This window comes from Eurypyga helias, unplaced genomic scaffold (assembly GCF_000690775.1).
Source record: "Eurypyga helias isolate BGI_N326 unplaced genomic scaffold, ASM69077v1 scaffold2765, whole genome shotgun sequence".
Taxonomy (NCBI): domain Eukaryota; kingdom Metazoa; phylum Chordata; class Aves; order Eurypygiformes; family Eurypygidae; genus Eurypyga; species Eurypyga helias.
The window spans coordinates 13827-27183 of NW_010250584.1; the positions used below are offsets into that span (position 1 = coordinate 13827).

The following is a 13357-nucleotide window of genomic DNA, read 5'->3' on the forward strand; positions in this document are numbered from 1 at the left end:
AAGCACAATCTCCCACAGGAGGGGTATTTATATAGCATCTTCCACCCAAAAGCACCATGCAAAGCAGTAGGAAGACTGCATTTATTTTTCCTGCTTTCAAGCAGCTGATCCATTTCTGATTAAGTAGTTCACATAGATGCATCTCCTCTTTCTCCTCGACATTTGCTTTCATCTTGCCAACTTTCTTACCATTGGGACACAATCAGCAGCATACTGAGCTGACCACTGTAATCACCAGCTTGTGTTGAACTCTCACTGTACGAGATGATGCAATGTCAGTCTAAGTAGCGCAATAAAAACCATCGCATAGGTAGCATCAGCAAAGCTTACAGCCTGCCAGCACAGTATGGGGAGGTAAACAGAGTGATTAGGTATCAGGCTCACATGATATTTGCCATGATCTGCTTTATGCAACTGTTTATTCTAGGTCCACATTCAATAGAAAAACATGAAACACACTTGAGATGGAATTTGTGAACAATTTAGAAAAGTTAGACAAAAGATGAGATTAAATATTTTGATGGTTAAGGGACTGAGCATCCGACATATGAGGAGAGGGCGAGCAAGCTGGGAATCTTTGGCCTCAAGAGATGGTTTAGGAGAGATCTTATTAATGTGTGTAAATACCTGATAGGAAGGCGTAAAAAGACAGGCTTTTCCTCAATGGGCACCACATGACAGGGTGAGAAGCAGTGGGAACAACCTGAAATACACGAAATCCTACTCAGACATTCAAAATACTTTTTACTCCAAGGGTGTTCAGACACTAGAACAGGTTGCCTAGCAAGACAGTGGCATCCCCATCCTTGGAGAATTCAAAGTCAGAGTGGACAGGGCCCTGAACAAGCTGCTGTTGTTGACCCCTAGTTCACAGGAGGATTGGAGTGGGAGATGTCCAAAGGTCCCTTCCAAACTCTCTCATTCTGTAATTGTTTACCAATGAAAAATGGAGGCAAAGATATTGAAAGTGGTACTTGTATAGATGCCCAGGATCTCTGGTAGAGCTGGAGTCTGTCACGCTCCAGGTGGTTTCTTGATTGAAGGACAGACTCTCATTATCGCAGAATTTTTCTTGACTATTACGATGAAAATAAAGGAACATATGTTTTTTTTCTTACTTCCCCAAATTTGAATTTCAGTATTTTGCAGCAGGAGTGGGGAAACTTTTATCAAGATAAAAGAATCTACTCTATACGTGCAGTTTTGAAGCAGGGAATTAAAGTGTATAACTTTTTTCCTCCGAATAATCTTCCCACAAAACGTGATGGACTTTGTATGCGTTGCCTTCCAACAGCGTGTCTGACAAACCGACATGCACGTAGGCTACTTAAGCTCCCTGTTGCCACCTTGTGGAAGGAGGCAGTTTAGCCGGAATAAGAGTAGCGGAGGGACCAGTTCTACAAAACACACACGGTGTATTTAGCTAGCTAACCTGAAGACCATAAAAACAATCACAATGATATTGCCTTTAAAAAGAGCTAAAGTGACTTTATATGCAGTGCAGAACAGCTTCCTTCTACCTTCTTCACAGACCACGGGTGTCCCTCAGACAGCTGCTTTTAGACAAGAGAGGCAGCACAATAGAGCACAATTCCCCTATGACACTTTGTTTCTCAGAGTCTGTTCTGAATATGATTCAAAGGCTTCTCCCACAGCCTGAATTTTAGTTGTAGGTAAAGAATCTCCTCCATTTGTGACAAAATTAGTCAATGTCTCCCTAAGCAGAAATTGGTTCCAACAGGTAAAGATGATTCAAATCAGAGCCAGGAGACAGCCAAGAGCAAGAATCTGGAAAGTGGTTTTGTGACAGCTATTTTATTCCCTAAGCGAGCAGATTTTCCACATGTATTTAAGTGTCCCACTCATCAGCACTAGCAACTGCACTGATTCTTCTCCCTCAAACGCTGCATCTGATAAAGTTGAAATGCAGTTAGAACACAAACCAAACCTGCTAAGCTATCTGGGGGCAGCAAGGCAGACAAAAACAACTGCAAGGCAGAAAGAAATTATTTTTCTTTGACTTTTACAGTATCCAGACCTTATTGATGCTTCACTCTGGATGCTGTAGGTTGACAACTTAATACCCTCCAAAGATTATAATGCATCGATTATAAAAGCCATTACAGATGTACCACTTTGCTTATATTGTTAACAAGCTTGGCTATAAAGGGATTTGCAACCTGAATTTCATGACAGAGCCAAGGTATAATTTGCTCTGGGCTATAAAGCCTATGAATTATTGAGGCAATTTACTTCCGAGCCTGCATTTTCCTTCTGAGCACAAGTGCTCATCATGGGTACATGTGTATGTGAGAGGAGAGGGACAGGACTGCAAGCTGCTGGCAATAATGTAAGCACCGACTTCTCTAGCAGCACATCTCCCCATCATAGGCTCTTTCACACAGCCAGCAAATAACAGAACATAACTGGTAAAACAATCATTTTGGACAAATGGGAGAAAAATTGCATGCTGAACCCAGCCAAATGAACACCAAATTCAAATCACAATTAAAAATGCATTTTGAGTAATTACAGAGAGGGGCTTTTCAATCAGAGATGTCACAAAGCTTTGGATGGATATCATCAGACTTGAGTGAATCTAGTGACGGTGAAAAACACCAGACTGACAAATCAGATCCTCCATCCAGCTGAGCATAAAACATACTGTGGGACCAAACCTCTCACCTGATGTTCTTTTTAAACCTGGTTTCTTATAGAAGTAAGACTTTGTAATCACACTGTTAAATCTGTGTCTTGTCTCTCCTCCTTCCACACTCCACACCCTACTAATAATTTCTGAACCCACTGACCAATTTCAAGCAAGGCAATAGACAACTGGAGGTCTCATAGACATGACGTTTCTAAATGTTTCATGAAAACAGGAGCTAGGTAGAAAAGAGGGATTTCTTAATACCCTTACTGCAAGAAAGGCTCCAGCATGAGCTCACCCTTATTAGGCACTGGAGAACGCATCCAAGTAAGGTATTATGCATGTCCTAACATTAAAGCAAGCTTCTACTGAAGGTCACGTAGTCTTAAATGTTAGGGAACTTCGTCAGAAGATTTAGAAGTCTAGCAAAACCAGGCTCTGTTACTTCCACTGCTCAAGGAATTAAAAGGGTCTGGGGGGGATAGGAGGTGTTTCTGGGTTTCAGGGTTTGGGGTTTTTTCCCCCCTCCACAACTACTGGTATTGTTTGATTATGAAGATGATCCCTCTATGACCAGATTTCCACTCTGGTAGGCCCTGTGGGAGTTTCCTGCAGCAGAGAACACGTGCGTTAAACATCAGACTGACAGGCTGGGAAGAGAGGGACATAAGAGAGGAAATGGCTTGATGGAGGTCACTTAACAGACTTCTAAACAGAACACATCTCAGTATCCCACGCACAGGCAGCTGCAAGCAGATTTCCTTAGCCAGGGAGTAGAATCCTTCAGCATTATAAAGGGGAATTCCTTCAACAGCAATGTGGACAGGAGTTCACGCTTTTCATTACCTTCCTACAACAGGCGGGAACAACCTGATAAAACCAATAGTAAAACAGGAGTACTTGCACCATTACGCTGTCCATGTTGCTCTAAGTGAGAAAGACACTGCATTTAAAAATCACTACGTTAACAGTGGTCATCAGCAATCCAATACTGCTGGGGCCCTTGGAGCTAATTTAGTGTATGCAGTCCTGGGAGTTTGTAGCTTTCTTCAGCACAGACCAGACTAATCTTTGGTATTTTGTTGCAATAGGACTTTTCTTAACCTTGCAAGCGGTAAAAATATTTTTTTTACACCAGCTGAGTACTTAAGGATAATCAGTATCATCAATGGATTGTTTCCTATTACTCAAAAGCTTAAAGGAAAAAAACCATCATGTTTTCTATTAATCTTTTCTTCTGAAATTCCTAGCAAGTGAATAGAATACTTATCTTTTAATATGTGATTTAAAGATTTATCCTTTAGACACGTTAGGTACAGACCTTGGCTGTGAGTTCCTGGTTTGGAAGAGTGTTTTTAAAATCTGTGTCATGGTTTAACCTTGGCTGGCACTTAAGTATCACACAGCCACTTGTTCACTTCCACCCCTCCTCCAATGGAGAAGAAGAATCAGAGGAAAAGACAAGGAAGCTCATGGATTGAGATAAGAACCATTTAACAAGTTAATATAAATTAATATTGTTATAGCAATACCAATAATACTTAAAATATTAAACCAATAGAAAATAAAACATATGATACAATTGCTCACCACCCACTGACTGATACACAGCCAGATCCCAAAGAGCAAGAGTCAGAGCCTGAGAGCAATCGTAGAAGAGTCTGAGCGAGCCCAACAGAGGTCACAGCAGAACACAGATGAGTCCCACAGTAAGAGCACAACCGAGAGAGCCAACCAACCCATCAGCTAACTTTATAACACATGAACAAACGAGCTAAACAAACAAGTTAACAAGCTATTCCCACCCCCTAATCATGATATGAATGAAATACCCCTTCGGTCAGTTTGGGTCAGCTGTCTGAACTGTGTGCCCCTCCCACACTGCTTGTAATGAGAAAGGTGGGAACACAGGTGAAATATCAGAAGCTGAAAAAGTCCTTGAATTAGTGCCAGCACTCCCCAGCACCGACTAAAAACCACCTTATCAGTGCTATTCTCAGGGCAAATCTAAACCACAGCCTTACACCACCTGCTGTGAAGAAAAGTAACTCTGTCCTGACTAAACCCAGCACATTCTGTTTAATAATTAAAGCATTTTTGAGGGGGAAAAATGTGTACATTAATTCTTTATGAGCAGAAATACTCTGACCCTGGATCTTGCAGAGAGGCTAATCTATACTACCACCAGAGGTAGCACATTTCTCATGAAAGGCATCTGGTCACAATTTAGATGACCATAGCACTAATACTATCAGTTACAGCGTCTGGTTGGGAAGCTTCAGAGTACTTCAAAAACTGGCCACAGGTAGTACATCCATAGAGCTCACTTCATTTCCACTGATGTACACCCACCTCTGGATGCTATTCCATGGCTTTTAAAGATTTGTGACCAGAAGTTGGGGCATGTCATACCTGTTTAAAAGTATGAGAGTGAAGGTATATTTGGCTAAAAAGAATAAAACTGAATGTATACAGGGCTCTTTCTGCAGCAGAATCTAATTTTGTTTCCTGTGACAGTGCAGAATCCAAATCTAAAGGCAAACTAACAATTTACGTTCCAAATACTTTCGCTGACAAACCCAGTCATCATACCCTGTAAGAACAAGTAAAGTTTAATAGTCCTATCCCTCCTTTCCCCTTTACATGCTCAGTAGGATAAACACAAAGGAACACCATGTCTATCTAGGTTGGGAGCTTTTGAAAGCATCTCACTTGCTGTTTGAGCCTCATGAGGAGCATCAACAACAAAACAAAATTTTCTAGGATTACAGAGTCAGATCCCACACTGAGAGGTAAACAGAGCTTTTCGCAACACAATGCAAGAGTCAAAAGGGAAAATTCTATGGAAAACAGCAGTAGAAATGAAGACAGAACATTAATCTCCATTCTACATATCTGGATTTGGTTAGTAAGCTTTAAATCATCAGCTAAAGCGAAGAAGTTCATTTTACCTTACCATGCAGTAGGGCTAGGAGCTCACTGTGCCCTTTTCCTAGTCACGCTGCAAACACGCATTTTGGGTGGAAGCTGGCTATTTAGCCTATTTTTATAGACATTAACAACAAGAAAGCCTTCCATTCTCTGACTTGCCCAATTAAACAGAAAAGACCCAGGTGATCAGTGGACACTTCCATCCTACTTCCTACTATTTAGCATTATGTAAGGCATACAGAAGCAGCATTTTGAAGCTGTTGCTTGGCTAGATCAGGATTCAGGAGATTGCCCTTTTAATTCTTTTTTCTGACAGGAGTCTGTTACAGGGTCATTTTCTCTCACTGTGTTCCCACACGCAACAGTGATTCTAATCGATGAACTGGACTTTCTCCACAAATGTCAACTGTTCTTAAGATGGGAAAGGAGCTCTCTGTTTGCTGCAGGAATTTAAACAGAATTTGTAAATCCCCCAGTCATGATCTTTCTCTCTGCAGGGCTGAGACTTCTGCGATGCTGTAGAGCTGAGGAAACCTGTTAAGTAAGCACTCCACAGGCATTTAGGGTTTTGACTAGGGTCTTGCTGTTAGAACTATCATTCCCCATAACCAAATGGAAACAGATCTCCTTGAATTTGGTAGATAGTCCGTCAGGTACTGCTGACAACGCACAAGACAGAAGCCTTGTGCAAGCAAAAGCATGAAGGAAAAGAAGTCAAACCATTGTGATTATTCCCCCGTCCTCCTCAAGCAAGCTCAGTCCTTACACTGCAGCGTAACCTCTGAAGGACTGAGCAAAACTGAGCCTTGGGAGCACCCTCGCCTCTTCGCACCACCACGAGCTCGTCTCCTACAAAGCTGTTCGCAGTGGTGATGCAACGCAATACACTGAAAAGTGCAGGGCTGCCCTCTTGCGTCAGTCACTATTTATTCATTTGCCTGGTTTTATATTACTGTTCCTCTTGGCGAATTTCAGCTGCTGCCCTCCAACAGATATTTCTTCTTTGGAAAGGCATAAAATTTGTTTCTGAGTATTAACCTGATGGAAAGGTTCAATAAATAAAAATACAACTGCTGTATTTGCGACCTGGAGACACCCAGGACTGGGCATAGATTGCTCTTCCAGCTAGAATCATCCAAATAGCTACACTGAGTTATGCCTAGTCTCCATCTTGAAATGAAAAAGAAGGCAGAGGAGAGAATAAATCAGGAGAATTATAATTAAGAAGGACAGAGAAGCAGATTTATTAAACCAATCTTTCCCTGGAACCCTCATAGTAAGCTATATGCGAGTTAAATATAGAACCAACACTTCTCTAGGGAGCCAGACTCATGAACAGCTCACCAGGAACGTGCAGCAGAGATTCTAGTCTCAGTCCTGTTGGCTGGCAGAGATCCTCATTTTTAAATCATTAGTGCTCATTTCCAGGGTAGTTCTTGCAGTAATGGTTGTCAGAAAATAGTCTGCTAAAAGCTGTGCAGGATTTTGTGCCCACCACTTCTACTGCTTATTAATGACAGACACCTAAATATTTGTAGAAGGTAGCCCCTTTTCAGAGCTACCAAAGCAACTTCAGCAAAAATGAAGACCATCAGTCGTATTCTTGTTAGTAGAAGGACAGTCAACATTAACTCTGGCCTAGCACTCCACGCTGTGTTACATTAATTAGTAGCACCTATTGCTCATGATTCATGCCTGCTCTTACCCTGTAGGTAACCCATCACAACGAACAACCCTGTAGATTGCTCATTGCTCTTTAAGGTAGCCAAATCAGCACCTCGCTAAAGTGGATTCAGTGAAAATCACTACTCAGGGCTGGACAAAACTCATATAATATTTGGAATAGGAGAAGGGCAAGAAAGGGGCTGTCATTTTAAAAAATGCTTTTCATAGCCCATATTTTTCATAGAATCACAGACTGGTTTGGGTTGGAAGGAACCTTCAAGATCATCCTGTTCCAACCCCCTGCCATGGGCAGGGACACCTTCCACTAGACCAGGTTGCTCCAAGCCTCAACCAGCCTGGCCTTGGACACTTCCAGGGCTGGGGCATCCACAGCTTCTCTGGGCCACCTGTTCCAGTGCCTCCTCACCCTCTCTGTGAAGAATTTCTTCCTGATATCTAATCTAAACCTCCCCACTTTCAATTTAAACCCATTACCCCTTGTCCTGTCACTACAGGCCCTTGTAAAAAGCTCCCCCCAGCTTCCTTGTAGTCCCTTCAGGTACTGGAAGGTGCTATAAGGTCTCCCCGGAGCCTTCCCTTCTCCAGGCTGAACACCCCAACTCTCTCAGCCTTTCTTCACAGAAGAGGTGGTCCTATTTTGTTTGGGTTGAGACCACTGTAATCAGCTCCAAGCTCCTAGATTTCAACGGATGCATAGCAGTTATCCTTGCTGTCAGTACTTCCTGAAGAATCATCCCTAAAGAAAAATTTCTTTGGACTGTTGCCCGGCCTGTACTGTGGTATTTTGTGTTTACAACTTATTCTGGATGGCACAGCTAATGCATGCATTGTTTCATCCTGCACGTTACTGAGCTCATCTACGTACTAAACTGGTGAAAGCTGCCAGGAATCTTCCACGTTTTCTTTTCATGTACTGACACCTGAGGTGATAACAAAGTATAAAGGCATTTTTGAAATATTTGACGAATATTTGAAACACATTACCAATACTTAACTATGTGGGCAAATGTTTCTTTGAGATTAATTTTTACTTTAACTGGCAAAAATAAGTAGTAAAAGGATCCCACCCAGTCAGGTCATCTTGAAAATAGAAGTTTAAAGATCTAAAAACCTCAGAAACAGTCCCTTCAGGTCTCATGACCAGCAAAGTGTCTTTTCTTATCTGTCTCGTTCCTTCTCCCTAGTTGCAAAACATAACATAATTGTTTCCCTCCACACACTTTCATGTCCTTGTTTGCCATATTCCTGCAATTTAAGGAACATGTGCTATTCTGTAGCAGGTTGCAACCCAGCAATTTGCTGGACAGCTGACGTTCTCAAAAGAAGAGAAATTAGAGAGGCTATTCAGTGTGACTTGCTAGGATTCCCCTTTCAGCTAGTTTGGGAAGCTTCTGTTCCGGAACAACAACTTGCTTTTTGTACTGTTCTGACTCTTCATGTGTTCCCAAGGTGGCAAGCTTCCCCTGACCTGTTTTTTATTGCCATATCCTGGACACAAGGCGCTTTTTTTTTTTTTTTTAATCAGATGAACAAGCATTCATGTCCCACTTTTACAGGCATTTTTAAACTGCTGCCCTTTTACTTCAATTCATATCCTTGAAGAAGCTTTACCAGGAGATTACAGCAGTCACAGAAAGCTTGTCTTCTAACTGACAGTTCATTACAAGGGCATGAGAGGAAACATCTTTCCATCCTAACCAGCCAATAAACCCAAACTCTTCATGTCTTCTTTAACTCTTACAGTTCTTCCCTGCCTTTACTCCCCATCTGAATGAGTCAAGGCTGCAGCTATTCTTTTGTTGCATCTTCTGGATTTTCTGAATTTGCCTGTGTTGCTGGGTCTCTGTCGGTTGTGTCAGACGAATGGTGGATGGGATCCAGACCAGCTGGTGTCCCCTGTCCAGGGATGTCATTGAATTTCTGTCTTATCCGTGCTACTTCAATGTATTGTTTACCCATTTGGACAGCTTCGTCATAAGAAGGTGGCAACTCCATTGCATAGGGACTGTAAGCTGGAGGGGACACAGTGTTCTTGTCCATATCCACAAATATCGAATGAAGAGGGGCACTTAGAGGGTACTGCAACGAGCTATATGCTGTGAAGAAAAGGAATTTAAAAAGAAAATTAAACACTTGCATGAAACACAGAGATATAAAGGGCTAATCCTGCTTTTCTCCAAGAAATTATGGTCTCATTTTTTGAGGTGTCAGAATATATTGCACTATATACTATGCTATAGACATGGTCCAAAAGCAAGCCGTCAGAAGAGAACATGTCTCTCTGTATCCAGTAATGACTGTGAAACACCTGACATAGTACATACTTGTAGCAGATGTAGTTTCACTAGGGTTCGTACCTGAATAACTGTGAACAATGACTGACACTAGAGAGAACTTTGGCTGGAACAGTTGGACAGTGAAGTGGGCGGAAAAGTTAAAAAAATAAGGGAATGGCGATAAGAACAGATGTGAGAGATGACACATAAGAGGTTAACCCACCATGGACTTTATTTTAACCACTATAGCATTAAATCCTACTTGTCTTCTGCACGCACTTACTGTGTTGCTCTGATGACCTTCCTTTGTCTCTCTTACCCAAGCTATGGGGCTGAGAGCACATCAGAAAGGCCCCGTTATTGGAAGGGCTACACACAGATTTCTAGGCACAAGTCGCACAGCAAAGCCCTATTGAACAGGTGATTCCCAGAGGATACTTACAGGTCACGGTGCTATGGGCAGTGCTGTCACTGTCAATAGCAGTAACTGTCAGATCATAAGGGAGCCTCGAGAAGGTCTCAACTGGAGGCCTCTTCTTTCGGCAGCAGAATTTTATGCAGGTTGCTGTGATGCCACAGAGAAGGAGCAGGAACACAGTCAGCAAGATTAACCTTAGAGAAGGAAGGAGAATGCCGTAATTTCACTGCTTATGTTTCACTTCTTCCAGAGCTGAACATAATTTCACTCCAAATGGATGAAGACAGGCCAAATCTCCTAGGTTTAGTTCTGAATGGGTGCTGGATCCTGAATTAGAAAGCTGGATCACAAAAAAATCACAAATTGAAGTACTACTGACCATCGGCACAATTCCTTCTGGCTCATGGATATCATGATGTTAATTAGCTTTGGTTGTGTTTTCAGCTTTTGTGCAGTGAGAATGGCTCCACTTTCAACAGTAAGAGCGGGTATGTACTTGGAGCGAAAAACAAGTACAAGCTTTCACAAGTCTAGGACCTATATTTAGAAATGAGCACAGGAATTCTATTTTTATGTCTTGAAAACACAATTCTATCTCTCGCTATTGTTTAACAAAGTTTATTGTTTAAGGATTCATAGTGTACCTAGGCCAACATGCTAGTGTTTCAGGTTCTCCTCTCAGTTGAAATTCTACCTTCCCACCCTATAATTTCTGGAATGAATCCATTCTTCTCATGAGCCAGGTGAGCAGTAAGACATGTCAGGAGAAGAGATACTTGAAAGTTCTGTAAAGAAGTAGGTCCAAGGACAAAGCTGAAGTGCATTTGTAGTGCCTTAACAGAAATTACTCTGTGACAGATCATGCTCCTGAATTTCTCGTTAGGATTATATTCCATCCTAAATATGTATCAAAATAGTCTCAGTAGGATTCTATTTTTTTTTCCAAACCAAAGGTGGTACTCACCCACAAGAATCATTATTCCAAAATAAACATTTCTTTAATAACTGTTTTATTTGGTGTTAACAAGAGTATATTTCTGCTAGCAGGAGAGTCAGATAACACAAAGACTACACTCAGTATAAAGGATGGAGGGCCCTAAACTTCCACAGATTTGATGTGTTTTCTCAAAACTGTTGTTTTAAAAAAACTCTTTCAGACAACTTAAAACCGTGTATGAGAAGAACATGCTGCCCTGCTGGAACTTAGCAGTGAAACATTCCTCCGGTGCGAGGGGTGTTACCTCACTGCTAGTCAATCTGTGTTTCCTGGCACTCCACGAGCTGCACACTCCTGTGCTCTGTGAAATCGTCGTGCCTTCCTATGCTGCTGCCCTCTGATGAAGGCAGAAATCAGCTAGGTAAAGGCACCTCAGCAGTACAAATCTCTGCACTAATTCATTACCTTTCATGATTTCAATGGTGCCTAATTACAGAAGCCTTCTTAAAATGTTTTAACTAAGTGTTTTTAAACGGTTCTATCAGCAAGTTCCAAGAAAGCAAGATCAGTCCAGAGGGAATGACAGCTAAAAGTAGCCAACCCGTTCTGCATGTTACCATCAAAGTTAATAACTGGTGGAATGCAAACTATCAGAATAATGTTAGGATACCTATGATGCACGTGCTAGGCAAAAACGAATGCACTTGTGACGAGTTTACCCTTTTACTGACCAACATGGTCTCCCTTTCAGTCATTCAAACAGCCACTAAAGAGGTTTGTGATCAGCTTGAGTTCAGAATGAAAACGCCAACGCTCTAAGCCAAGTCTCTTGTCCCATAAAAGGGAGAGAGCCGAGGACTGTGCGTTAGGCAATACTGTGCCGAGCCCAACTCCTCCCTGCTGCACAGCTGCCACTGTGCTCGGCAAGGCTGTCTATTTAGGAAGAGTTAAACTGCAGTGTACTCAGAAAGGAAAGATGACATATCCCTGGGTGAATGCTGTACCCTGCCTGACACCTTATCTCCCCTGTGGGCTCACTGGTAATATATCCGACGGGTAGTTTTCATAAAACCAAGGAGAAACCCTTTCCTCCATCCTGTCTGAGAGAAGAGTGTTTCCATTACCTTACCACAATTACTGTTCATAATAACTTTCAAATTACTCTGGGTTATTAGGATTAATAACAAACTTACCAGACATACCACAGATTCATCCAATTAGACATGTTCTGAGGGCATCTGTGGAGAAAGACAGATGATCCACTGATTTAAATATCTACAGGCAAACAGTGAAAGTATGGCAGGGCATAAATTTCACACAATTTCTGAGGTGAAAAAGGGAAAGCAATGGGTAAGAGTAGAGAGCAAAAACCCTTTAGCCTGTTTCAGAGGACTGTTCTTCGTAGCTGTAATATTACTAAAGCTGAGAACATGCAAATAATCCCATTGTAAGAGTTGGCTTCTAAGTCAACAAATGTTTTTACGAAGTGGTACTTTACTGTTGTTTAGGCGAGAGAACTACACATGGTGGGTTCTTGAAAAATTAATCAAAATGTTATTTAAAGTTAACTGAGGTGAGGTACCTAATATCACAGTCCTGTCTGAAAATGCCAGCCTAAAACAACTGCCTATGTCCCCCAATTACTTTTAAATTACTTTTTCATAGCTCCAATGCAACCAGGAATGGTTTTTTTCCGATCTACTTACAGTACAAAAAAAACCCAAACAAACAAACAAACCCAAACAAACAAAAACCCAGCTTCTATTACATTTCAGGAGGGCAGCTGCCACGGCAGTATTGTACGTCGTGCAATGCAGTGGATTTCAGGTAATAGAACGATGCTTTTGGCCACAAAGAGAATCTGCAAACTGGTTTTTTTTCAGAAGACGACACTTCAGAGTCATTGTGAAAGAAAGGATTGTTGACCTCAGCCCACAGAGCAAGGCCAGCCAAGTCAAATTTGTAAATTGGTATCGAGGTAAAAAAGGTAGCAGTGACGGATGACCGTCAGTAAGTCCTCATTCTGACCCGATAATGTCACTCCATCACGATGGGAACAGCTCTGGTAACAGACATCTGAAAATTTGTGATTACTTACTGATCGGAGTTCTTGCCGTTATTCTCAGAAGCACAGAGCGATGCCCGGGAGAGGGGAAAAAAGAAGAGAACGAGCTAAGCGTGCAGCCAGACGAGCAGCACCTCCTGTAGCTGATGCGTCTGCTTAGCAGAGCCCGGGTACAGCAGCAGAGCCCGGGTACAGCAGCAGAGCCCGGGGTACAGCAGCAGAGCCCGGGTTACAGCAGCCCCGCTCCGGCAAGTTCCGGGCGCCCACGTTGTAGCAGGGTGCGATATCCCCAGGGACAAGCGTCCCTCTGCAAGGGGACACCGGGCGGTCGGGCAGCCCGAGGTCTGCTCCCCCGGCGGGGGCAGCTGCATAAATAACCCTCCATCATCACGCG

At 42.4% G+C, this 13357-nt stretch overlaps 1 protein-coding gene across 1 annotated transcript; it reads right to left on the reverse strand.

Annotated features, from left to right (window-relative positions):
• Positions 1-9055: 9055 nt before the first annotated feature.
• On the reverse strand, positions 9056-12123 carry TMEM52 (transmembrane protein 52). Its single transcript, XM_010151703.1, has 3 exons — positions 12092-12123; positions 9986-10155; positions 9056-9363 (listed from the first exon to the last, which is right to left on the reverse strand). The coding sequence occupies exons 1-3, from the start codon at positions 12121-12123 to the stop codon at positions 9056-9058; spliced, it is 510 nt and encodes a 169-aa protein (XP_010150005.1).
• Between the last annotated feature and the right edge of the window lie 1234 nt (positions 12124-13357).

Excerpts from the sequence above, each read along its gene's own strand:
- TMEM52 (XM_010151703.1), bottom strand. The coding sequence starts at position 12,123 with ATGTCTAATTGGATGAATCTGTGGTATGTCTG. Across the intron at positions 10,156-12,091 it reads ATGAATCTGTGGTATGTCTG|GTTAATCTTGCTGACTGTGT; the intron begins GTAAGTTTGTTA and ends TCCTTCTCTAAG. Across the intron at positions 9,364-9,985 it reads TGCCCATAGCACCGTGACCT|CATATAGCTCGTTGCAGTAC; the intron begins GTAAGTATCCTC and ends TTTTCTTCACAG.